This window comes from Entelurus aequoreus, linkage group LG06 (assembly GCF_033978785.1).
Source record: "Entelurus aequoreus isolate RoL-2023_Sb linkage group LG06, RoL_Eaeq_v1.1, whole genome shotgun sequence".
NCBI lineage: Eukaryota > Metazoa > Chordata > Actinopteri > Syngnathiformes > Syngnathidae > Entelurus > Entelurus aequoreus.
The window spans coordinates 63,257,444-63,284,553 of record NC_084736.1 but is presented as its reverse complement, the minus strand read 5'-3'; the positions used below and the strand labels follow the sequence as shown (position 1 = coordinate 63,284,553).

At 39.7% G+C, this 27,110-nt stretch overlaps 1 protein-coding gene across 1 annotated transcript; it reads left to right on the top strand.

Moving 5' to 3' along the window:
* The first annotated feature begins 688 nt into the window (after window positions 1-688).
* Window positions 689-27,110, top strand: tmc1 (transmembrane channel-like 1). The gene is made up of 19 exons (XM_062049613.1): window positions 689-706; window positions 5,901-6,363; window positions 6,433-6,621; window positions 6,680-6,770; window positions 10,117-10,198; window positions 10,328-10,434; window positions 10,515-10,613; window positions 10,680-10,822; window positions 10,889-11,033; window positions 11,115-11,309; window positions 14,994-15,173; window positions 15,245-15,394; window positions 16,483-16,611; window positions 16,716-16,783; window positions 22,009-22,248; window positions 22,315-22,440; window positions 24,787-24,865; window positions 25,938-26,061; window positions 26,254-27,110. The coding sequence occupies exons 2-19, from the start codon at window positions 6,176-6,178 to the stop codon at window positions 26,448-26,450; spliced, it is 2,532 nt and encodes an 843-aa protein (XP_061905597.1). The 5' UTR covers window positions 689-706; window positions 5,901-6,175; the 3' UTR covers window positions 26,451-27,110.

The following is a 27,110-nucleotide window of genomic DNA, read 5'->3' as shown; positions in this document are numbered from 1 at the left end:
TTTATCCTGCACTACAACGAGCTAATGCAACGAAATTTCGTTCTTATTTGTACTGTAAAGTTCAAATTTGAATGACAATAAAAGGAAGTCTAAGTCTAATAATTAAAATTTCAATGTTGGTCAAGAATGATAACATTTCTGCTGATCAGGATGTTTAAAAAAGGTCAGCGCAAAAATAATTATTGAAAGATGATTTCAACAATGTCACGCCTCATCCAGTTATTATGTTGGAGCCTTTATTGTGATGGGACATAAACACCCTCACACCGGCATTGACCTTTTGCTCCCTGCAACTCTCATGTTTTTACATGATATAGTACACACACACACACACACACACACACTCTGCTGGATACACATTTCACACACTCCATGAAAGGCAGTCATAACTGTTTTGAATAATTAATTGGCAGTGAAATTGCGTGGCTCTAGGATTTCCAGGACGTCATTGTCCTTGTCGCGGGTCAATGAGAGGCAAGGAAAAAGTGAACTTCTCATGCGAGTTGCTCTTGATGGACATGCCCCTCCATGCACACACGTGCACATAGAATATACACACACACAATCAGTTGTCATGGCAGTGTGTGCACTTCATAGAAAAAGAAACCGGCACTGTTTTCATCTCGCATTTTCCCTGAGCTCATTGGACAGCAGAAGTCCTGAACCACGCAGAGGAAGATGCCTCTGATAACCACTGAGGAAGACAGTAAGTCCATGTTTTTTTTGGTATTTTGAATTGTCTTTAGTTTTCACACTGTCTTAACTGAAGGTTTGCTAAAGAAGGCCTTCCTTTTTACTAAGTTGATATAAAGCACAGGTGTCAAACTCAAGGCAAATTTGGCCCGCCACATTAATAAAATGCTTAATCTTTTCTTATTAAATATATTTGACTTTCCCTTTTGACATTAAAAATCATGTACTGCATGCAATTGCATATATTTTAAAATTCAATATTATCAAAATATTGTATTATCGAATGCAGCTGAGATAGGCTCCAGCGCCCCCCGCGACCCTGAAGGGAATAAGCGGTAGAAAATGGATGGATGGATGTATTCCAAAAATAATTTTTGTTAAAATAAAGATAAATACTGTACTTAAATATCTGCTTGACTTATGATTTCAAAACAAATTATCAATCAAATTGTAGACTGTAAAATTGACAATAGATTTTACGGTTAAATTCCGCCGACTGAGTAAAATCAACTTTGGAACTGTTTTTTCCATATACAGTAAGACACTAAAACATTGAAAAAAACAAACCAAAAAAATAAATAAAAAAAACAAGTTTTTACGGTAAAAAAAACCTGGCAGCTCTGTTGCTTGAATTTGTCTAAAAACAGTGCTATTGTTTCTCCATTCCATTCCATTTTTTTATATGCTGTAAAAAAAAACCATTGCTTTTACTGTAAAATTCTGGTGACTGAGCTGCCAGTTTTTAAAGTAAAATTGTAATATTTTTTTGCAAAAAAAAAAAAAAAGAATTTTATATATATATATATATATATATATATATATATATATATATATATATATATATATATATATATATATATATATATATATATATATATATATATATATATATATATATATATATATATATATATATGTATATGTATATATATATATATATATATATATATATATATATATATATATATATATATATATATATATATATATATATATATATATATATATATATATATATAACTCATTGTCAAAAGCGGCCCTCTGAGGGCAACCATAACTGCCATGTGGCCCTCAATGAAAACCAGTTTGACACCCCTGTTATAAAGATTTGGAATTTTTTTTTTTTAATTGTCAGGTTTTGATTGATTGATTGATTGATTTCACAATATTATGTCGGACCCACTCGACATCCATTGCTTTCGGTCGGGGGGGGGGGGGGGGGGGGGGGTTACCCACATATGCGGTCCTCTCCAAGGTTTCTCATAGTCATTCACCGACGTCCCACTGGGGTGAGTTTTTCCTTGCCCGTATGTGGGCTATGTACCGAGGATGTCGTTGTGGCTTGTGCAGCCCTTTGAGACACTTGTGATTTAGGGCTACATAAATAAACATTGATTGATTGATTGATTGATTGATTGATTGATTGGATAAACACTAAAAGCAAAATTCTTGCACAATTATCGAAACCTTACACTCAAGGAGCAAACCACTGAGCCAGACTAGCACAACTATAAGCACAATGTCAGCTTCACACTTCAAGGCCAAGGTGGAGGTAGGGGAAGAGGAAGAAAAAGAGAACATGTATATTTTTGTAGTGATACGCACACTACTGCCGTAGTATAGACATCTTTTGTTCAAATTTTGACTGATTTAGACATTCTGTAGCGTTGGTCCTATGTTGTATTTGGTAAGTTTTCTGAACAGTACTCAAATCACTGAGAATCGCTAAAAGTGTTTTAGGTTAAGCACAGCAGTGTGTAACTGGTTCACACAGAATTTAGTCATCGTGTGTGTTTTCATATGGTAACAAAATATAATTTTTATACAGCGGTGTATACTTTTTCAAAGAGTATGTCATTTTGCAAAGGATCTGAGGTGTTCTGACAATTGATGGTTTTGCTGATTGTGTGTACTTTTAAAAACTGGGCCCTTTATTCAAAGTCCTGCTTAAACAATTGAAGAAGTATGTAAATTGATGTCAAACATATGGTTCTGTCCTGCACCCCTTTTAGGCACCTGTCTGGTCTCCCTTCTTTAGGCTGTTTGTGTCTGTGCTCCTCTGCTGCACACGTGTGGCGAGCCTTGAATCTGGTTTCACTAAAATCGCACACCAAAAGGCAGACTTTAATATCTCTTCAATATATCTCCTCAATAATAATATATTTTGAAGGTAATGTCTCATACACAAAAAAGTACAGTTGTCCCTCCCTCCTTTACCGCTGTTAATTGGTTCCGGACATGACTGCAATAAAAACATTTCCGCAAAGTAGAAATCAATAATTATAAATCAAATATTTGTAGAGCATAACATTTTTTTATAATCTTCTAAATATCTTTATCAACAGTAAAAGAGCCCTCTAGACAGGACATAACACCTTTTACCCACCTCTACAACACCTCTACAAATCCAATATAGTACTGCTGTTTGTGGCTGAGCCAAACAGCGGCTACAATACAGAACACGGTGCTTTTAAGGTAACCATTGGCAGTTAAGGTATAAATCAGTGGTTCTCAAACTTTTTTCACCAAGTACCATCTCAGAAAACACTTTGCTCTCCAAATACCACCATAATGACCAACATTAAAATACAGTAGCATAGTAGGCCTAAGTATTCATTAAAAACAAAGCAGAGGTTTTATTTAACGAGTATATTTAATATTTTGGCCACTGTAACATTACACATAGTTTGAACAGTAACACTATGTTTGAATGTAAGAAAATAAATCACTGTAATTAAAAAATGAATCAAATAAAATTAGTTATATATAATTAAGTTAAATTTTGGCGTACCAATAGATGTATCCCTCGTACCACTAGTGGCACATGTACCACAGTTTGAGAACGGGGTTGGAGGTAGCGGGGGGTGTTTATTGTAGCGTCCCGGAAGAGTTCGTGCTGCAAGGGGTTCCGGGTATTTGTTCTGTTGTGTTTATGTTGTGTTACGGTGCGGATGTTCTCCTGAAATGTGTTTGTCATTCTTGTTTGGTGTGGGTTCACAGTGTGGCGCATATTTGTAACAGTGTTAAAGTTGTTTATACGGCTACCCTCAGTGTGACCTGTGTGGCTGTTGACCAAGTATGCCTTGCATTCACTTGTGTGTAAAAAGCCGTAGATATTATGTTATTGGGCAGGCACGCAAAGGCAGTGCCTTTAAGGTTTATTGGCGCTCTGTACTTCTCCCTATTTGTGTACCACTCCGTACAGCGGCGTTTTAAAAAGTCATACATTTTACTTTTTGAAACCGATAATTTCCGATATTACATTTTTTTAAAGCATTTATCGGCCGATAATATTAGGAGTCCGATATTATCAGACATCTCTAGTCAAAATAAATTATGTGATTAATCTGGGTAAATACATGATTAATGCAATATTTTTGTGATTAATCACATGAGTTAACTCGTTATTCTTACTGACCTTTTTTTGTAACACATTTATTGGAACATACTTTTAGGATTTGCTGTATAGGATTTGTAATAGATCATCATTTAAAAAAAATTAATTACATTAATTAATTAATTAAAATGAAATTATTTTCGTATTATTATCATATGTAAAAATATTACACAAATGTTATGTAAAAAGGAGGCCAAAGAGCTCCAACGAGCCCATCACTGCTATAAAAGTCTAACTCGCTTTCTATAGTTTTTGATAAATATTAATCTGTAGTTCAAATGTTTGTAGAAAGCAACAACTATAAATATTGGATAAAATAATCCATTTTTTTCCAATTGCTTACACACTAAATTTTACATTCTCACACAACTTTAATTTGTACTGCATGTCATTGTTGACTACTGTGATATGTTACTTTACCTGACTGTGGTAAAAATACATATTTGCAGTTTGCAGCATCATTGTTGAGCAGTTCTTGAAAAGATTACAGAATATGTTTTACTTTCTCTTTAGGTCCTTACATATAGGCCCACTTCAAAGTAAACAATGACTATTGCTATGGATTTGCCAATATATTTTGTCAAGTTACAGTAATCATTCATCACATATGCTAAAAAGGTCGGGCAAAATGCCCCAAACATGTGATTTCTTATAGTAAAATAGTTTTTTTTTTTACAAATGTGTTTTGTTTTTATCACTGTTGTGGGTAACCCACTCAATAGTGTCTTATCATTTGAAGTCTGTGTGAGTGAGATGACAATAAAACTGCATTCTTACAAATGCTTGCTTTATTGTGATAAATGGGCATATGTTTTGACCGAAGTGTGTCATTTTGCAAATAATCTAGGAATTAAGAACATTGAATGTGGTGTTTGGAAAAAAGTGTGTATATCTTTTGAAAAAAGACACACAGTTAGTAAAATTGTGTGTAAGCAAATGGAAAAAACTGTAGCGTATTTTTCGGACTATAATTCACAGTTTTTTTTCCGTAGTTGCGACTTATACTCAGGAGCGACGTATGTGTGAAATTATTAACACATTACCGTAAAATATCAAATAAATTATTAAATTAAAATGATTATATTATCAAATAATATTATTTAGCTCATTCACGTAAGAGACTAGACGTATAAGATTTCATGGGATTCAGCGATTAGGAGTGACAGATTGTTTGGTAAACGTATAGCATGTTCTATATGTTATAGTTATTTGAATGACTCTTACCATAATATGTTACGTTAACATACCAGGCACGTTCTCAGTTGGTTATTTATGCGTCATATAACGTACACTTATTCAGCCTGTTGTTCACTATTCTTTATTTATTTTAAATTGCCTTTCAAATTTCTATTCTTGGTGTTGGGTTGTATCAAATAAATGTCCCCCAAAAATGCGACTTATACTCTAATGCGACTTATATATGTTTTTTTCCTTCTTTATTATGCATTTTCGGCCGGTGCGACTTATACTCCGGAGCGACTTATACTCCGAAAAATACGGTAATCAAGGAGGGAAGTGGGAACCTATTGGACTTGTTGGTAATACGAACCTTCCTGTATTTAATGTCATTGTTAATTTTGTTACTATGATCTCTCTGTCTGTAGTTGACATTGGACTGGAAACGGGTGAGTCCTGTCACCTAATTGTCTCTGCATATAGTACTTCATTACTATAAAAAAAGAGTAGTCACACTGGCACGCATCAAAAATATGATAAATACTGGAAATACTACAGAAAGAGTAGGTGTCACGGTGATTGTCAATAACGTGAGTCTTGTATTTGTGTCCCAACTACAACATCTAAACTGCAGAAGATCACAAGTCTACGAATCCAGAGGAGCATGAGCGGGTGAAGGTCAGAAGAAAGAAGAAGGAAAGTAACCGGGAGAAAAAGGAAAAGGGAGAAGAAAGAAAGAAGAAACAACGTTCAAAAGACGTTGAAGAGGAGTCAGTGGATGATGGATCAGAGAGAAATGAAAGAGGAAAGAGGAGGAGAACTGAAAAGAATGACAAACATAAAAGCAGGAGTGAAAGAAAGGAAGATAAAGTCAAAGAAAGGGTGGAAAAGAAAGCAAAAGAGAAGAACATGAAAAATGAAAGAGTAAAACAAAAGGTAGATCAAGTGGAAGAAGTTGAGTATAAAAAAGCCAAGAGGAAGCACAAAGATGAAAGTGCCAAAAAAGAAGAGAGAAAAGAGAATGATTGTAAACGTGAAGTGAAAGAAAAAACAAAGGATGTGAAGAAAAAAAAGCACAAGAAAATAATTGAAACAAGGTAAATAAATGAGTTACAATAATCCAAATCTTAAACACTTTATGAAAAAACAACATTTTCATGTCTCAGTTCAGAGCAGGTGACAAGTGAAGAAGACACCAGTGAGGATGACGACAGCGACGAGGAAGACTTGAGTCCACAGTCACTGACGGCTGAGGATCTGCAGGAGCTAAAAGAGGAAGTGGACGACAGGAAGAAACTGATCCAAAGTCTTCGGGGGAAGCCTTGGCCCATGAAAAAGAAGCTGTCAACTTTACGGTAACTGTCACTTTTCAACGTGTCAACTTTGGGAGTTGAGTCTTCTTCTTCCTTCCAGGGAGTCTCAGGACTTTGTGGAGAAGTATGAAGGAGCTTTGGGCAAAGGGAAAGGTAGAAAGTTCTACGCTTACAAGGTCATGATGAGCAAGGTAAGACGAGGCTGCTGAATTCAATTAGTCAATGTTGGCAAATATTAGTACAGTGGTCCTCAACTTAAGAGTGTTTTGAGATAAGAGCTGTCTCTTGGCTATTTTTTTATGCTTTAAGTTACAAGACAAAGAGTGAGTCACAAGCATCCCTGCCATTAGTTGGCATAGCGAATGTCAGTGAACCACTTAAGATCCTACCAATCATCTGGTCTTACTCTCGAGCAATAAATATTTTAAAAAAATAATTAAACCATGGGAAGAAAGAAAATTAGTGTGAAGTAGAAGAAGCGGATGATCTTCATTGAAATAAAGAAATAAATCATCAAACACATGATCGAGTGTGTAGTCGACTTGGTGAAGCAATTTGAGTGTATCACTGCTACGCTGCACCATACTGAAGCATTATGAGTCTAAAACCAGCCAAGGATTTAAATTATGTCTAAACCGAATAGAAAGAAGCTGCAGATGGTGTGTTTGACGGAGAAGCAGCTGGAAGGAGAGACCATAGAGGTCCACTCTCCTAGGTAAATGTTGTACATTATTATTACATTTCTTCATAAGCTACTGGAGTTGTATTGTTTTTAAATTTTTTACCAACATTTTGTTTTTCATTTTTAAAAGGCATGTTTTGGGCGGGGCACCAATTAAAAATTGATTTTAATGGGAGACATTGTTTTGAGATACACATGCTTTGAGTTGACTTGGGGCAGGGTCTCCTCTCGAACCCGGAGATGGCACTCCACCCTTTTCCGGGCGAGAACCATGGACTCGGACTTGGACGTGCTGATTCTCATCCCAGTTGCTTCACACTCGGCTGCGAACCGATCCAGTGAGAGCTGAAGATCCTGGCCAGATGAAGCCATCAGGACCACATCATCTGCAAAAAGCAGAGACCTAATCCTGCAGCCACCAAACCGGATCCCGTCAACGCCTTGACTGCGCCTAGAAATTCTGTCCATAAAAGTTATGAACAGAATCGGTGACAAAGGGCAGCCTTGGCGGAGTCCAACCCTCTCCTGGAAACGTGTCCGACTTACTGCCAGCACTGCCATGTTGTGTAAATCGTAAATGAAAACAGAATACAATGATTTGCAAATCCTTTTCAACCAATATTCAATTGAATACATTGCAAAGACAAGATATTTAAATTTCGACCTGGTAAACTTTGTTATTTTTTGCAAATGTTAGCTCATTTGCAATTAGATGCCTGCACATGTTTAAAAAAAGCTGGCACAAGTGGAAAAAAAGACTGAGAAAGTTGAGGAATGCACATCAAAACACTTATTTGAAACATCCCCCAGGTGAACATGCTAATCGGGAACAGGTGGGTGCCATGATTGGGTATAAAATGAAATGCTCAGTCATTCACAAACAAGGACGAGGTGAGGTTCACCACTTTGTGAACAAATGCGTGTGCAAATTGTCGAACAGTTTAAGACCAACATTTCTCAACGAGCTATTACAAGGAATTTAGGGATTTTACCATCTATGGTCCGTAATATCATCAAAAGGTTCAGAGAATCTGGAGAAATCTCTGCATGTAAGCGATGATATTACGGACCTTTGATCCCTCAGGTGGTTCTGCATCAAAAATCCACATCAGCGCGTAAAGTATATCACCACATGGGCTCAGGAACACTTCACAAAACCCGTAACTACAGTTCGTCACTTCATCTGTAAGTGCAAGTTAAAACTCTATGCAAAGCGAAAGCCATTTATCAACAACACCCAGAAATGCCGCAGGCTTCGCGGGGCCCGAGCTCATCTAAGATGGACTGATGCAAAGTGGAAAAGTGTTCTTTGGTCTGACGAGTCAACATTTCAAAACTGTTTTTGGAAACTGTAGACATTGTGTGCTCCGGAAGGAAAGGAAAATAACCATCCGGATTGTTCTAGCCTCAAAGTTCAAAAGCCAGCATCTATGATGGTATGGGAGTGTATTAGTTTTTTGATTGATTGAGACTTTTATTAGTAGGTTGCACAGTGAAGTACATATTCCGTACAATTGACCACTAAATGGTAACACCCGAATAAGTTTTTCAACTTGTTTAAGTCGGGCTCCCAAGGCCCAAGGCATGGGTAATTTACACATCTGTGAAAGCACCATTAATGCTGAAAGGTACATACACGTTTTGGAGCAACTTATGTTGCCATCCAAGCAACGTGTTTTTCATGGATACCCCTGCTTATTTCAGCAAGACAATGCCAAGCCAAGTGTTACAACAGCGTGGCGTCATAGTAAAAGAGTGCGGGTACTAGACTGGCCTGCATTTAGTCCAGACGTGTCTCCCATTGAAAATGTGTGGCGCAATATGAAGCCTAAAATACCACAACAGAGACCCCGGACTGTTGAACAACTTAAGCTGTACATCAAGCAAGAATGGGAAAGAATTCCGCCTGAAAAGCTTCAAAAATTGGTCTCCTCAGTTCCCAAACATTAACTGAGTGTTGTTAAAAGGAAAGGCCATGTAACACAGTGGCAACAATGCCCCTGTGCCAACTTGTTTGCAATGTGTTGCTGCCATTAAATTCTAAGTTAATGATTTTTTGCTAAAAAAAAATTAAGTTTCTCAGTTCGAACATTAAATATCTTGTCTTTGCAGTCTATTCAATTGAATATAAGTTGAAAAGGATTTGCAAATCATTGTATTCTGTTTTTATTTATGAATTACACAACGTGCTAACTTCACTGGTTTTGGGTTTTGTAGATGCAAGACAGCAGTTGCTGTCTTGCAGTTGTTGGCTTAATAAATCACATTGTGAGCACTAAATGATTATATTTGCATCTCCTCCCAGTATTGCGGGCATTCTAATAATCAGCATAAATTCTGCATATACACGAATGCAGCTGAGGTAGGCTCCAGCACCCCCCGCGACCCCAAAAGGGACAAGCGGTAGACAATGGATGGATGGATAGATACATGAAGACAGACACACAAAATGGATTGCACTCTCTATTTTGCTCTTTTAACAGACGCAATCCTCTGCGCACAAGCTTACTAGATTAGATCTGCGTCTCCTACCAAGTTTGCAGTTTTAATACAATCAAAACTTTAGTGCATCAGGTTGGATGTCATCATTGTTTGGTATTCTTTCTTTGGGAACTTGATTTTACAGAATGATAATGGGACTAACGGATGGCAGTAGTTTGTTAGGTTTAATGTTTGGCCGTACGATGAAAGAGACAACATACAAAAACTGGGGCAAACATTTGGCAAATATTTCCGTCAAAAACCGAATCCTGTGAAAGGGGGGAGCGTACGGAAACTGAGGTGACAATGTAATTTAGACCTGATCCAAATTGGGATTGTTCAGAGCTCCGATACATATACATATATTTTTTTAGAAATGGATGAAGTTTCAACGGGATTTTGAAAACTTCAAAACGGCATGCATCCCCTGGGAGATGAAAATCAAGGAGATTGAAAGTGAGTTGAAAAATATTCCAGACTCTCAAAGCTTCCTGTTAGAACCAGTCTTGAAAAACAGGTCAAGGTTTTTCAGTGAGCATTCGTGTAACATATCTTCATGTCCCCCATGTTTCCCCTGTGTGACAGGTCACTTTGGCTCCTCTGTTGCCTCCTACTTCATCTTCTTGCGGTGGATGTACGGCATCAACATGATCTTATTTGGTCTGACCTTTGGCCTGGTCATGGTGCCAGAGGTTTGTTGCTTCATGCCACCAACTGATACCAATGTATTATTATCTATTATTATTATTATTATTGTGTGTTTGCCAATCAGGCATTGATGGGGAGGCCCTATGGCAGCATCCCAAGAAAGACTGTCCCCAGGGCTGAGGAAGGGGGTGCAATGAACTTTGCTGTGCTGTGGGACTTTGGGGTCAGTTTATAGTTGTGTAATATTATGTTCCTTTTGCTTGCTCTTATTTCAAATATGCCGCTGCAGGGTTACGTCCAGTACTCTGTCCTCTTCTACGGTTACTACAATGACCAGCGTTCCATCGGCTGGCTCAAGTTCCGTATGCCTCTGTCTTATTTCTTGGTTGGAGTGGGCACAGTGGCCTACAGCTACATGGTGGTGATCAGAACGTGAGTGATTTACTGTGTGAATACGAAATGTAATAAGTAATAAATATACATTGTCTTTGATAAAAGGATGGCTCGTAATGCAAACGAGACCGGAGTTGGAGACGACAACAGCTTTAATTTCTGCTGGAAAATGTTCACAAGCTGGGACTACCTGATAGGGAACGCAGAAACTGCGGATAATAAATTTGCCTCCATCACTACCAGTTTTAAGGTCAATCCTTATGTATTGTGTCACACTGCAAGAATTACGACAGATTTACAACGAGCTTGTGTATTATTTTCGTCACACCAGGAAGCCATCTTAGAAGAGCAAGAGAGTCAAAAGGATGACAACATTCATTTGACTCGCTTCTTGCGGGTGATGGCCAACTTCCTGGTCTTGTGCTGCTTAGCAGGAAGTGGATACCTTATTTACTTTGTTGTGCGGCGCTCTCAGAAGTTTGCCCTGGATGGACTGGACAACCACAGCTGGTGGGAACGGAATGAGGTACAATTGAAAGACTGAAACAGAGGATTAAGATCTGTAGTGCCATGTGGGCACGTATCTGAGAATGGGTGATTAAACTATTAAAATTATAATAGTGTGCAACACTGATAATATAGTGGTAAACCGTCTCTGTGCAGCCAGTGGGGTTTCAGTTCCCAGTCAGGGAAGGTGTGAATGTGCGTCTGAATGGTTGTTTGCCCTGTTATAGCCTGTCGACCAGTCCAGGCTGAAGTCTACTTTTTGCCTGAAGTCAGCTAGAATAAGCTCCACTTCTCCACTTAACAGGATTAACTATAGAACATGGATATTAGATTGTTACACTGCACCATACAGGCAACAGCCACAGTTAAAAACATATTGTATGGTTAGAGGTTAGAAAACTGGTTGGTAATATCTGGTACTGCTCTAAACTGGTTCAAGTCTTATCTCAATCAAAGGATGTACTTTGTTGGAATTGGTAACTGTGTCGCAGACCAGGGGTCAATTCTGGGACACCTATTGTTCAACTTGCCTGTTGATTCACTTTGTTGCTGATCGAACAGATCAGTATGAAGATGCAAAACTATTTTCTTCAACTAAACTCAGAATATACTGAAATCCAGTGGCGTGCCGTCAGGGCCAGCAAGGCCTTCTCTGCTGGCCTAACAACTAGAAATCATGATCATGGTTAAAGATAAAAGTAATTTTGAATTTACTTTCCCTAAATATCTAAAAGTATTCATATCATCTTCATGTCATATTATGCTCCTTCCAGTGCTGTTGTTTTTAGGTAAGAGTTTTTATCCAATCAGAATTCAGCTAGCTTATGTTGCCATGCTGTACGAAATCTACCTTCAGAATCAACAATGCGGGTATCTGTGCACTGTAAGTGAATGGGCACATACAGTTGATATATAATTGCGATAGACAATCAGATCACGAGTTGTTGTCAGTAAGACCTTCTGGCTGGCCTCACGTTGAACGTGACATTTACGCACCCTGTGTCACATAAGGGGCTGCAGCTTGCTGCGGGTTGTTCTTTCAATGCAAAAAGACGGCTCCGGACGAAGGCGTAAAGGTAGGATGGGATTTATTAACATAAATCACTCAACTACCAAAAAACACAAACAACAAAACAAAAAGAAAGGCGTGCCTAAAACACGTGAAGCTAAGACTAAACAGAAGCTAGGGCATGGAACAAGAAACTTACTTGGTACAGGCGTGACCAAACAGTGTGACATAATCAGTGAAGCCAGGCCGACTGCCTGGCAAAGGCAACTTAAATAATGCCTCTAATTAGTGCTCGGGAAGCTGGTGAGCACCAATCAGAGACAGGTGAACACACTAAGTCGCCATGGTGACAAAAGCAAACAAGGAAGCCTAAACGGGAACTAAAGAAGTCCAAAACTAACAGAACTTAACTAAGCAAAACATGATCCGGACCACGGATCATGACAGGTACACTTTATTTCATAAATCATATTGTTTTGTATATCATTGCTTTGTATTTTAATTACTTACTTAATTACCCTAATATTGTCTGTTTATTTAAATGGTATGGAAATATAGTAAACCACTCCTCCATACGTCATCAGCCTGATTTGTGTAAACTATCCTGAACTGCGAAATGTGGTGGGAACACAAACCACACTTCTACAGGAACCTATAGATCCAGCACCCAGAGGTTCCAAGAACCAAACGTTCCTGAACTTTTGGTGGAAAAGGGCCTTATACGAGCAAAATGCCGCTGCTCGAGTCCTGACTAGAACCAGGAAATATGTTAAATATACAAATATATGCACTGGCTTCCTGTTGCTCAAAGAATAGACTTTAAATGGGGCGGCATGGCGTAGTGGGTAGAGCAACCGTGCCAGAAACCTGAGGGTTGCAGGTTCGCTCCCCGCCTCTTACCATCCAAAAATCGCTGCCGTTGTGTCCTTGGTCGGGACACTTCACCCTTGCCCCCGGTGAATTGAATGATGAATGATAGGTGGTGGTCGGAGGGGCCGTTGGCACAAATTGCAGCCACGCTTCTGTCAGTCTACCCCAGGGCAGCTGTGGCTATGAAAGTAGCTTACCACCACCAGGTGTGAATGATTGATGGGTTCTACATGTAAAGCAACTTTGGGTACTTAGAAAAGCGCTATATAAATCCCAGGTATTATTATTATTAAAACAGCTCAAGTATTTTCATGGTCTTCTGCCAAAATATGTCTCTGACATGTTAGAACCATATGAACCAACACGGGCTATGAGAAGCTCAGGTAGTGGTCACTTGCTCGTGCCCAGAGTCACGACTAAACATGATGAGGCCAGTTTTATGCTATTAAAACAGTCTTCCAAACAGTCTTCCAGAAGATATGAAAAGGTTCAATATTGGCAAAGTTTAAATCCAGGATGAAAACATTTGAATTTAATTGTGAACACGACAAATGAAAGTATTGTATCTACACTGTTTGATTTTAATTGAATGTTATTTGTTATTCTGTTCATAAATTTTATGGACAGAATTTCTAGGCGCAGTCAAGGCGTTGAGGGGATCTGGTTTGGTGGCTGCAGGATTAGGTCTTTGCTTTTTGCAGATGATGTGGTCCTGATGGCTTCATCTGGCCAGGATCTTCAGCTCTCGCTGGATTGGTTCGCAGCTGAGTGTGAAGCGACTGGGATGAGAATCAGCACCTCCAAGTCCGAGTCCATGGTTCTCGCCCGGAAAAGGGTGGAGTGCCATCTCCGGGTTACGGAAGAGACCCTGCCCCAAGTGGAGGAGTTCAAGTACCTTGGAGTCTTGTTCACAAGTGAGGGAAGAGTGGATCGACAGGCGGATCGGTGCGGCGTCTTCAGTAATGCAGACGCTGTATCGATCCGTTGTGGTGAAGAAGGAGCTGAGCCGGAAGGCAAAGCTCTCAATTTACCGGTCGATCTACGTTCCCATCCTCACCTATGGTCATGAGCTTTGGGTTATGACCGAAAGGACAAGATCACGGGTACAAGCGGCCGAAATTAGTTTCCTCCGCCGGGTGGCGGGGCTCTCCCTTAGAGATGGGTGAGAAGCTCTGCCATCCGGGGGGAGCTCAAAGTAAAGCCGCTGCTCCTCCACATCGAGAGGAGCCAGTTGAGGTGGTTCGGGCATCTGGTCAGGATGCCACCCGAACGCCTCCCTAGGGAGGTGTTTAGGGCACGTCCGACCGGTAGGAGGCCACGGGGAAGACCCAGGACACGTTGGGAAGACTATGTCTCCCGGCTGGCCTGGGAACGCCTCGGGATCCCCCGGGAAGAGCTGGACGAAGTGGCTGGGGAGAGGAAAGTCTGGGTTTCCCTGCTTAGGTTGCTGCCCCCGCAACCCGACCTCGGATAAGCGGAAGAAAATGGATGGATGGATGTTATTTGTTATTGTATGCATATGTAAAGCACTTTGAATTACCTTGGGTATGAATTGTGCTCTATATATAAACTTGCCTTGATTTGTTTGGTTAATTAATTACCTAATTACCTTGCAGACAATGTAAAAATATGACCATCACTGTTTGTGCAGGTGTACCCATTGAAGTGTACTGTTTATGTATTTGTTGCGGCATCTAAAATCAGTGAAACAGGTTTTCCCAAATTCAATATATGTAATCTCGTTCTGTGGTCACTGAAAATAAGTAGAAGATTTTCATTGCTTCTGTACTGTAGATCACATTTTTGAATAATGTGTTTTTTCAGGTAAATATGATCATGTCATTACTCGGGATGTTTTGTCCCATGCTGTTTGACATCATTAGCACTTTGGAAAACTACCACCCTCGAGTCGCCCTGCAGTGGCAGCTGGGCCGCATCTTTGCCCTCTTCTTGGGAAACCTCTACACCTTCATCATTGCACTCATGGATGAGATCAACCTCAAAGTGAGGTCAAATGTGTGCAGATGCTGCGTAATTTAATAGCACACGAGCTCAAGGCTTTGTGCGTTTTGCAGAGGGAGGAGGAAAAAATAGTCAAGTTCAACATAACTCTGTGGGAAGCAAGTCTTTACAATGGCACCCTCTCGGAAAACAGTACTGTGCCACCTGCTGTGGATCCTGCTGATGTGCCTCGCGGACCGTGCTGGGAGACCATGGTGGGACAGGTCAGTCTTTAATTGTCAACATATCGCTTGTCACAAGAGTGAGTACAACAATTCAGCCACCATTTTACAATGGGACATACTATAGAAATAGACTTAGAGTAAAATGGTTAATGGATTTTATTCTTTTAACGTGCTTTTCTACCTTCAAGGTACTCAAAGCGCTCTGAGACTATTATCCCTATTTCCACATTCACCCATTCATACACACATTCACACACTGATGGCAGGAGCTGCCATGCAAGGTGCTAATCATGACCCATCAGGAGCAAGGGTTAAGTGTCTTGCCCAAGGACACAACGGATATGACTGAGGTGGCGGAAGCTAGGCTCGAACCTGGAACCTTCAAGTTGCTGGCATGTTTGCTCTACCAACTGAGAAACGCCGTCCCCAATGTCAGTGTAGAGCTTGTACAGCGGTGTATATTTACAAAGCATAGACACATGTTCCTGCAGGAACCCATGAAATAAGGTGTGGGGTTCCCCAAGGCTCAATTTTAGGTGCCATCCCTTTATCTTTACCAAATACCAGAACAAAAACAAAGATATATGGTAAAGCGGCATTTGTGAAACAACCTGTCAGAGAGCCTCAGGACTACAGAGATTGTTGATAGTTTTATTTTATTCTTTTTTTAAAAAGGTTTAACACAAACTTCTTATATCGGGCTTGTACTGAAGATTTTAAACTGTTCTTAGCGTCTTAACTTTTATTCTGTTATTTTCTATTTTATTTATTGCTATTATTACTATTATTACTGTCATACTATTTAATGTACATATTTAATTTTAAATTTTTTAATTTTTTAAACTGGTGTAAAGCACATTGTGTTGCAACTTCCCTGTGAAAGAAAAGTGCAATATAAATAAAGTTTTGAGTGATTAATTGATTATATATATTTTTAAAATGACTCAACACAGAGTGAGTGAACACATTGTGCTCAATAACATTATTACTATTTTTGCAGGACCACTTAATGTGCTTAATGTGCTGAAAATTCTAATTTCCCCCCGGGGATTAATAAAGTATTTCTGATTCTGAATACATGTACTGTACTGCACATCATAAAAACCTGGTTGCCCTATCATTTGCAGGAGTTTGTGCGACTCATCATATCTGATACCATAACAACCTACACCACGCTGCTTATTGGTGATTTCCTGAGAGCTGTGCTCGTTCGTTTTTTCAACTACTGCTGGTGCTGGGACCTGGAGGCTGGATTTGTGAGTCATCGTTTTCTAACTGCCTCCTGAAATTTCTACACAGGCTGCGAAAATATGAGTCAGTAGAGTATTTTTTTTTAATGTCTTTTTTTTCTATGTAAAAGCCGTCATACTCTGAGTTTGATGTGAGTGGGAATGTCCTTGGCTTGATCTTCAATCAAGGAATGATATGGTAAGAAAAGGACAATGTTTTTATAATAACAAATATAAAAAAACGTTTACTTTCACAAACGTGCCTGTATACAATAATATTGTATCCAATTTTGTCATAACTTATTTTTGCCCATCACTTCCTGTCCTGTCTTATCCTATCCTACTCTATATCCTATACTATCCTATATCCTATCCTATCTTAGCCTATATTCTATCCTATATCCTAAACTATATATTATCTTATCCTATCTTATAGCCTATAGTAACCTACATCATATATCCAAGGGGTGTCAAACGTACTGGGCCGGATCAGGCCAGCGAACAGGTTTTATGCGGCCCGCGAGATGAGTTTGATAAGTATGAGAATGTGCTGAAAATTTTGAATGAAAGAAACCGCTGTTCTAAATGTGTCCACTGGATGTCGCCATCACAAGTCTTTGTATTGCCTGCCACAAGACTTTGATTGATTGATTGAAACTTTTATTAGTAGATTGCACAGTACAGTACATATTCCGTACAATTGACCACTAAATGGTAACACCCGAATAAGTTTTTCAACTTGTTTAAGTCGGGGTCCACGTTAATCAATTCATGGATGACTTGGGAGGGGGCGGAGCTATGCGACGTGTTAAGATAGATGAATAGAGGCAACACTTCCCTGTTTGGACATCATGTATTCATGCTGCTTATTAGTGATAGTAATGATGCAAAATTTGGATTGTTACGTTCATGCCTTGAATATCAAATATGTTTTTGGTAATGTAACCTGTGACATTTCTACCCATACTTGCCAACCCTCCCGAATTTTCTGGGACACTCCCGAATTTCAGTGCCTCTCACGAAAATCTCCCGGGACAACCATTCTCCTGAATTTCTCCCGATTTCCAGCCGGACTTAAGGCACGCCCCCTCCAGGTCCGTGCGGACCTGAGTGAGGACAGCCTGTCGTCACGTCCGCTTGGCCAAACAAAAAGTAACCACAGAACACTATACCGTATAGTGTTCTGTGGTTACTTTTTGGTTGGCCAACGGTTTACGTTGTATTGCGCACCGTGACGGCAAGTGTGGGAGTCGGTTCTGAAGTATGAAGTAAAGAGACGTAACTTCGTCACCTCGCCTGGTAATTGACTCCAACTCAGAATATTACACTGCCCATACCTACGCTCCTTCAAAGGCTGTGCTACTGGCTGCAAAGCATTGCACTTTCAAATACAACAATGAGTAGAGAGGAGTGTTATGTGTGTATATGTTTAAATAAATGAACACTGAAATTCAAGTATATATATATATATATATATATATATATATATATATATATATATATATATATATATATATATATATATATATATATATATATATATATATATATATATAAAAGAAAAACTTGAATTTCAGTGAATTCTAGCTATAAATATACTCCTCCCCCCCTTAATCCCGCCCACCTCAACCCCCTCCCCTCCCCAAATCTCCCGAATTTGGAGGTCTCAAGGTTGGCAAGTATGTTTCTACCCCACCCAAAAAATGATTTTGATAATCTGTACATTTCATGTTGTACTTAAAGGACTGCATGGGAACACATTTTCTTGGCACACACAAATACGCTGAAATACTAATATCCTTCTAACTTATGTGACTAATAAAATGAGTCCAAATTCAAAAGTTTTGTTGTAGATGTTGCCACATGCATACAGACTAAACCACATGATGTTCATACATTAGTTGAGGGAAATTAGTAAATTAAATTATTAAACATCCAGTAATTTGATTTTGATGTTCTTCATTTGATCTTTTATTAGGTTAAAAAACAAACAAACACCAATGGTAGCATTTTAAAACTTTGCCAGACTCAATTCCACCTATTGGACTGATGAATGTTATTACATCATTTATTCAGAAAGCATAAATAATGACAAATTAAGATAGAATAGTATTAACTGCAACATGTATGTGTAAAAAAACAACAACATTATGATTGGTACATTTTGTAAATGTGCTTGGTCTATTTTTAAACAAAGAAAACCACCTGAAGTTATCTTTATTTGTATCTTTGATTTTACCAGCCTGGCCCAATTGGGAAAATATTTTCCTCCATTTAAAATGATTTTGACATTCCTGCTATATCCTGTCCTATCTAGGATAGGATATGATATGATAGGATAGGCTTTTATTTATCCCACAATGGGGAACGTTGTTGTTGCAGTGCAGTAAAGCGCAATGTAGAACAACATGTTTTAATAAATACTACAGGACAAGCGGTAGAAAAGGATGGATGGATGGTATTGCTTACTAATATGTAGAGATATAAGATAAACTGCAACAAAAATACACTGCCATCCGTATTGCACACCACGAAAAAAAAGCATCACAGTAATCAGGTTGTAAGGTCTTATGGCTACAAGTACCTTTCTGTCCTGTAACATCACAGCCTATACCGTCCTATCTTAAAGGCCTACTGAAATGAATTTTTTTAATTTAAACGGGGATAGCATATCCATTCTATGTGTCATACTTGATCATTTCGCGATATTGCCATATTTTTGCTGAAAGGATTTAGTAGAGAACATCGACGATAAAGTTCGCAACTTTTGGTCGCTGATAAAAAAAGCCTGGCCTGTACCGGAAGTAGCGTGACGTCGCAGATTGAATGGCTCCTCACATTTCCCCATTGTTTACACCAGCAGCGAGAGCGATTCGGACCGAGAAAGCGACGATTACCCCATTAATTTGAGCCAGGATGAAAAATTTGTGGATGAGGAACGTGAGAGTGAAGGACTAGAGTGCAGTGCAGGACGCATCTTTTTTCGCTCTGACCGTAACTTAGGTACAAGCTGGCTCATTGGATTCCACACTCTCTCCTTTTTCTATTGTGGATCACGGATTTGTATTTTAAACCACCTCGGGGACTATATCCTCTTAAAAATGAGAGTCGAGAACGCGAAATGGACATTCACAGTGACTTTTATCTCCACGACAATACATCGGCGAAGCACTTTAGCTACGGAGCTAACGTGATAGCATCGGGCTTAACTGCAGATAGAAACAAAGTAAATAAACCCCTGACTGGAAGGATAGACAGAAAATCAACAATACTATTAAACCATGGACATGTAACTACGCGGTTAATGCTTTCCAGCCTGGCGAAGCTTAACAATGCTGTTGCTAACGACGCCATTGAAGCTAACTTAGCAATGGGACCTCACAGAGCTATGCTAAAAACATTAGCTATCCCCCTACGCCAGCCAGCCCTCATTTGCTCATCAACACCCGTGCTCACCTGCGTTCCAGCGATCGACGGAGCGGCGTAGGACTTCACCCGATCATAGATGCGGTCGGCGAATAGCGTTTGCTAGCGCGTCTGCTATCCAAGTCAAAGTCCTCCTGGTTGTGTTGCTGCAGCCAGCCGCTAATACACTGATCCCACCTAAATCTTTCTTCTTTGCAGTCTTCATTGTTCATTAAACAAATTGCAAAAGATTCACCAACACAGATGTCCAGAATACTGTAGAATTTTGCGATGAAAACCGAGCTTTTTGTATTGGATACAATGTGTCCGAATACTTCCATTTCAACGACTGACGTCACGCGCATACGTCATCATACATAGACGTTTTCAACCGGAAGTTTAGCGGGAAATTTAAAATTGCACTTTGTAAGTTAACCCGGCCGTATTGGCATGTGTTGCAATGTTAAGATTTCATCATTTATATATAAACCATCAGACTGTGTGGTCGGTAGTAGTGGGTTTCAGTAGGCCTTTAAGTTAAAGTTAAAGTCAAAGTTAAAGGCCTACTGAAACCCACTACTACCGACCACGCAGTCTGATAGTTTATATATCAATGATGAAATCTTAACATTATAACACATGCCAATACGGCTGGGTTAACTTATAAAGTGACATTTTAAATTTGCCGCTAAACTTCCGGTTCGAAACGCCTCTGAGGATGACGTATGCGCGTGACGTAGACCGGGGAACACGGGTATGCCTTCCACATTGAAGCCAATACGAAAAAGCTCTGTTTTCATTTCATAATTCCACAGTATTCTGGACATCTGTGTTCGTGAATCTGTTGCAATTATGTTCATTGCATTATGGAGAAAGAAGCTGAGCAAGCAAAGAAGAAAGTTGTCGGTGCAAAACGGACGTATTTTTCGAACGAAGTCAGCAACAACAGTACACAGCCGGCGCGTCTTTGTTTACATTCCCGAAAGATGCAGTCAAGATGGAAGAACTCGGATAACAGAGACTCTAACCAGGAGGACTTTTGACTTCGATACACAGACGCCTGTAGAGAACTGGGACAACACAGACTCTTACCAGGATTACTTTGATTTGGATGACAAAGACGCAGACGTGCTACCGTGAGTATGCAGCTTTGGCTTCTAAACATTTGATCGCTTGACCGTATGTGCGCAACTTTTTTTTTGCGTATGTACGTAACTTTTTTAAATATATAAGCTTTATGAACTTTGGGTTAGGTGAACGGTCTTTTGGGCTGAGTGATTGTGTGTGTTGATCAGGTGTTTGAATTGTATTGGCGCGTTCTATGGAGCTAGGAGCTAGCAGAGGAGCTAGGAGCTAGCATAACAAACACGTAGGTGTTTTTATGCAGGATTAATTTGTGGCATATTAAATATAAGCCTGGTTGTGTTGTGGCTAATAGAGTATATATATGTCTTGTGTTTATTTACTGTTGTAGTCATTCCCAGCTGAATATCAGGTCACCCCCGGCTCTCACAGCATCTTCCCTATCTGAATAGCTTCAACTCCCCACTAGTCCTTCACTTGCACTTTACTCATCCACAAATCTTTCATCCTCGCTCAAATTAATGGGGAAATTGTCGCTTTCTCGGTCCGAATCTCTCTCACTTCATGCGGCCATCATTGTAAACAATAGGGAACTTTGCGTATATGTTCAACTGACTACGTCACGCTACTTCCGGTAGGGGCAAGCCTTTTTTTATCAGATACCAAAAGTTGCGATCTTTATCGTCGTTGTTCTATACTAAATCCTTTCAGCAAAAATATGGCAATATCGCGAAATGATCAAGTATGACACATAGAATAGATCTGCTATCCCCGTTTAAATAAAAAAAATTCATTTCAGTAGGCCTTTAAAGTACCAATGATTGTCACACACACTAGGTGTGGTGAAATTTGTCCTCTGCATTTGACCTCTTGTCCCATCTGATTCTGCCCTGTCTTGACCTTACAACATCTGAGTATAGCACTGCATTCTTTTAGGATGGGCGCCTTCTATGCTCCTTGCCTGCCCGCTTTGAATGTCCTCCGCCTCCACGTGTCCATGTACCTTCAGTGCTGGGCCGTCATGTGCTGTAACGTGCCGCAGGAAAGAGTTTTCAAGGCGTCCGGCTCCAACAACTTCTACATGGCCATGTTACTGGTCATCCTCTTCCTGTCCACCCTACCCGCAATGTACACCATTGTCACAATCCCTCCGTCTTTTGATTGCGGACCCTTCAGGTAACGAGTTGACTATTTACACAAAGTGTGCGCAGGTTTTCCATGTTGCTCATTCTTTCTCTTTAGTGGCAAGAATCGTATGTTTGATGTGATCCATGAGACTCTGGAGTCAGACTTCCCAGCCTGGTTTGGAAAAGTGTTTAGTTATGCCTCCAATCCTGGACTGGTGCTGCCCTTCATGTTGCTCATGGTGTGAGTAAGAATGTTAGAGTATGTCTGCCATATACAAACATCACACTGATGTCTTAAACATTTGGGGGAGTGTCGATGGTTTTCTGACCGTAATGACTAATAAGACAATCATTTTTCTTCCATACTGGCAACACAATATTCTGTGGATTAGTGCATTGGGCAACATTGTAATACAGTGGTACCTTGGTTAGTAATCTGGTCGAACAAAAAACACATTTTATGAAAATCAAAGCAATTTTTTCCATTTTTAAAAATGTAAATCCAATTAATCTGTTGTAGACACCCAAAAATATCAACACAAACACATTTTATAGAGAACAATTATTAGGGATGTCCGATAATATCGGCAGTCCGATATTATCGGCCGATAAAGGCTTTAAAATGTAATATCGGAAATTATCGGTATCGGTTGAAAAATTATCGGTATCTGTTTCAAAAAGTAAAATTTATGACTTTTTAAAACACCGCTGTGTAAAGGCACTGCCTTTGCGTGCTGGCCCAGTCACATAATATCTACAGCTTTCTTCACACACACACAAGTGAATGCAATGCATACTTGGTCAACAGCCATACAGGTCACACTGAGGGTGACCGTATAAACAACTTTAACAATGTTACAAATATGCGCCCCACTGTGAACCCACAACAAACAAGAATGACAAACACATTTCGGGAGAACATCCGCACCGTAACACAACATAAACACAACAGAACAAATACCCAGAACCCCTTGCAGCACTAACTCTTCCGGGACGCTACAATATAGACCCCCCGCTACCCCCTACCCTCCCACCTCAACCCCGCCCCCCCAACCCCGCCCACCTCAACCTCCTCATGCTCTCTCAGGGAGAGCATGTCCCAAATTCCAAGCTGCTGTTTTGAGGCATGTTAAAAAAAATAATGCACTTTGTGACTTCAATAATAAATATGGCAGTGCCATGTTGGCATTTTTTTCCATAATTTGAGTTGATTTATATTGGAAAACCTTGTTACATTGTTTAATGCATCCAGCGGGGCATCACAACAAAATTAGGCATAATAATGTGTTAATTCCACGACTGTATATATCGGTATCGGTTGATATCGGAATCTGTAATTAAGAGCTGGACAATATCGGAATATCGGATATCGGCAAAAAAGCCATTATCGGACATCTCTAACAATTATAGTTTGCAGAAAATGAAAAATAATACTTAACGACACATTACATGGAAAACCGTACATTTGACATCACTTTTATCTTTAGTGAAGACTTCTGTTGTCTAAAACGGTGATGAGCAGAGAGAGTGGGAGAGAGAGAGCTTTTTCTTAAATCCAATAGTGTTTTTCACCTTTTTAATCATGGCACTTGCAACTTTTCCCCCCTCCCCCGATGGGTTATATTGCAGTAGTACTCAAGACTGCGAGTCTTTGTTTGGGAACTTGATTTTGTATAATGCACTGCATGCTGTCAATCATTGTCAATCATCTGTTCCCAGTTTTTCGGCGCTTGCATTGTACTTTGATGTAACATGCATCTAAATGTGACTTCCTGTATATTCTGCAAGAAAGGCTGTTTACCACTGTCCGATTTATGGATAGCGCCACTCTTCTTAACAACTGACGTTGTGGTCAAAGTTGGATTGATTGATTGATTGAAACTTTTATTAGTAGATTGCACAGTTCGGTACATATTCCGTACAATTGACCACTAAATGGTAACACCCGAATACGTTTTTCAACTTGTTTAAGTCGGGGTCCACGTACCGGTAAATCAATTCATGGAATTGTCACTAAACACACTGAACAGTAATCCATAGCGGTGGGAATCTTTGGGCACCTCACTATTTGATTCGGTTCAGATTCTTGGGGTGACGAATCCATTAAGAATCAAGTCTAGATTTTACACGATTCTCTTAATATATTACTTGGTTATAAATGACTAATTAGGTTATAAAAGCTCCTCTTGGCTGTTAGCGTATGATTTTTACGCGCAGTGTTAGCCTAAAAAAGGTGCGTCCATCTAGCCATCCATTTTCTACCGCTTGTACCACTTAATTCAATTTAATTGACAAAAAAGCAGAAATTAAATAAATAAAAAAATGCATGTGGATGTGAATCGATTTTAGCACCATACTATTCAAGCTTTCTGTCATCTGGCAGCTCAATTCAGTAGTGCACACCTATGACTTTACAAATCATATGCATCTCTCTATGCGTGGGAATTAGCCATACGATAATCAAGACGGTACTGTATATGAAAACCAATTTTTGGCCGTACCAACACAGAGGTGCCACTGTAATGCTTTAAGGGTTGTATGAATATCATATAACATTTCAGTAATAATCACTGGCTCTATATTACAGGTTGTCCATTTATTACTTGCAGTCCACGTCTAAAAGCTACAAGGCAGCAAACATTGAACTGAAGAAAAAACTACAGACGGTAAATTGGTTTCTCTACTTTATTTAGTAATTATACAATATATAACCATGTCATTATTGTTTTGGGTCGATATCAAAATTCAAAGTATGGTGCCAACAGGAATTCTGGGCCCCATGGAATCAAAATTCATATTGGATTGTCAATCAGTCCAATGAAGCTAAATCGACTTTCCCAAGTCGATCTAGCTGCGGCTGCACATAACTACTGTAATTCGCGCCCACTTTAAGTCGCGTCCACTTACGGACGTGCCCACAGCCCGCAGAGCTGACTACAACCAAAGTGAAGCGGGTCTTAAATGGAAGTGAAGCTGGAGATACAATACGTAACATGGAAAACAGAAATAAATAAATAAATATACTCTGCTGAAAATAAGTTAAGGCTACGGGTATGTTGGGTTTTGCTTAGGGTTGGGGTTAGCGTTAGGGTTGTATATAATCAGCTGAGAAATCAATACATTCAACAACTGAAATAATAACAACCAAGTTGCATTAGCCATCTTGGATCACATTACAAATCAAGTGTCCACTCGAGCCTTGTCAGTGCTACTGTTGGCATGTCTTTAAAACACGGTTCACTTCTGTTGTCGTCACCCTTCTGGGCACAACTTGGAGAGAAAATTATCTGAAGTTGTCTTTATTTTTACGTTATCGTGCCGTGATTTTAGCAGTTCGGCCCACTTGGGAGTAGATTTTTCTCCATGTGGCGCTCGATCTGAAATTACTTTGACAACCCTGCTCTAAACCTTTCAAAATATGGCCACGTTTGCACTTATGCAGGTAAATAAACAGTAGTCCAATTGGACCATCACCTGAAACCGGGATGTTCCTCTAGGTCACGTGATTGCAACCCAACAATACTGCGCCCTGTATGTTCAACTTCTACTGTACACAACTCTGTAGCTGCACATGCCAAATTTATCCACAAGATGGCAGCAGAGTCCAAACCATCATTGGTCGGCTTAGAGGAGGATTCCATAATTTTCTTCCTCTTTTAAAAATTAAAGTATGTATAGTTTTTAACGTCAAGGAGGAAATGATACACAATACTGTCTTTTGTGGGTTTCTGCTTGAAGCAAAATGAAGAGAACAAGAAAAAGAATAAGCTTGCTGCATTGAAGGCTGCAATGGATTTGGAAGAGGCCAAGCAAGCTGCAGAAAAAAACAAGGACAACAAAGCCTTACTGCAAGACCATGAAAGTGAGCGACACTCTTCCATCTATTTTACATACAGTATATTCTCATTAGGGTCACAGATGAGCTGGAGCCTATCCTAGCTGACTTTGAGCACCCTTGGCTAATTAATTGCCAGATATTATTTCTTATAGATCTACGCACTATAATAGAAAGTTTAGTATCTAGAAATACTAAATGATTTCTCATTTTCCGTAGACGGGGAGAGAAACCACAGCAGAGGTCAGAGGTCACATTGTGGCAAGAATGGACGCAACTCTCCTGCTGTCAAAGACAAAGTGCGTCCGGCCACCACAGCCCCTGCATCCAGGAGTTACCGCCATAGCAACGATGGGGCTTCTAGGTACCTGCCCGGCTTCCCTGGGCAAAGTGATCAGAAGGTGCAGAGACACTGAGAGAGTGAACACAACTCTAAACTGAGCACTTTACTGAGAAAAATATTCATCCTCCAATGCCTTATCGTAGTGAGAAAAACAACTGTTGAGATGCAAACGAGCAATCCTACTGTCAATACTAACGACAGTCGTTGAAGTGTAAGTCCTCTCGTTAGCATTGAGGTATTGTGTGACAGATTGGTCACTGTGGATTGACCACTTTCAGAACATAGAACAGTAACCTACAATGTCTGCTCTCAATGGGATGCCGACTAATGGGATGGTTGTATCTTTCTGGAGGGTTAAAGAGATAAATAATTCTCACTTCCATCCATCCATCCATTTTCTACCGCTTGACCCTTCGGGGTCGCAGGGGGTGCTGGAGCCTATCTCAGCTGCACATGGGCGGAAGGAGGGGTACACCCTGGACAAGTCGCCACCTCATCACAGGGCCAACACAGATAGTCAACATTCACACTCACATTCACACACTCAGGCCACTGATAAAAAAAATATTTGTAGCAATGTTGCTATGGTCTTATGTGGAGTTCCATTTGTTGAGAGCCTAGTTATGAGTCATATGTTATCAAGTTGGTAGTAGCGGCCCACTTGGATTAATGACGCAAGATGCAGAGAGCTTCGACTGGTGCAACTTTAATTCCCTCCTCCTTTTCTCCTCAC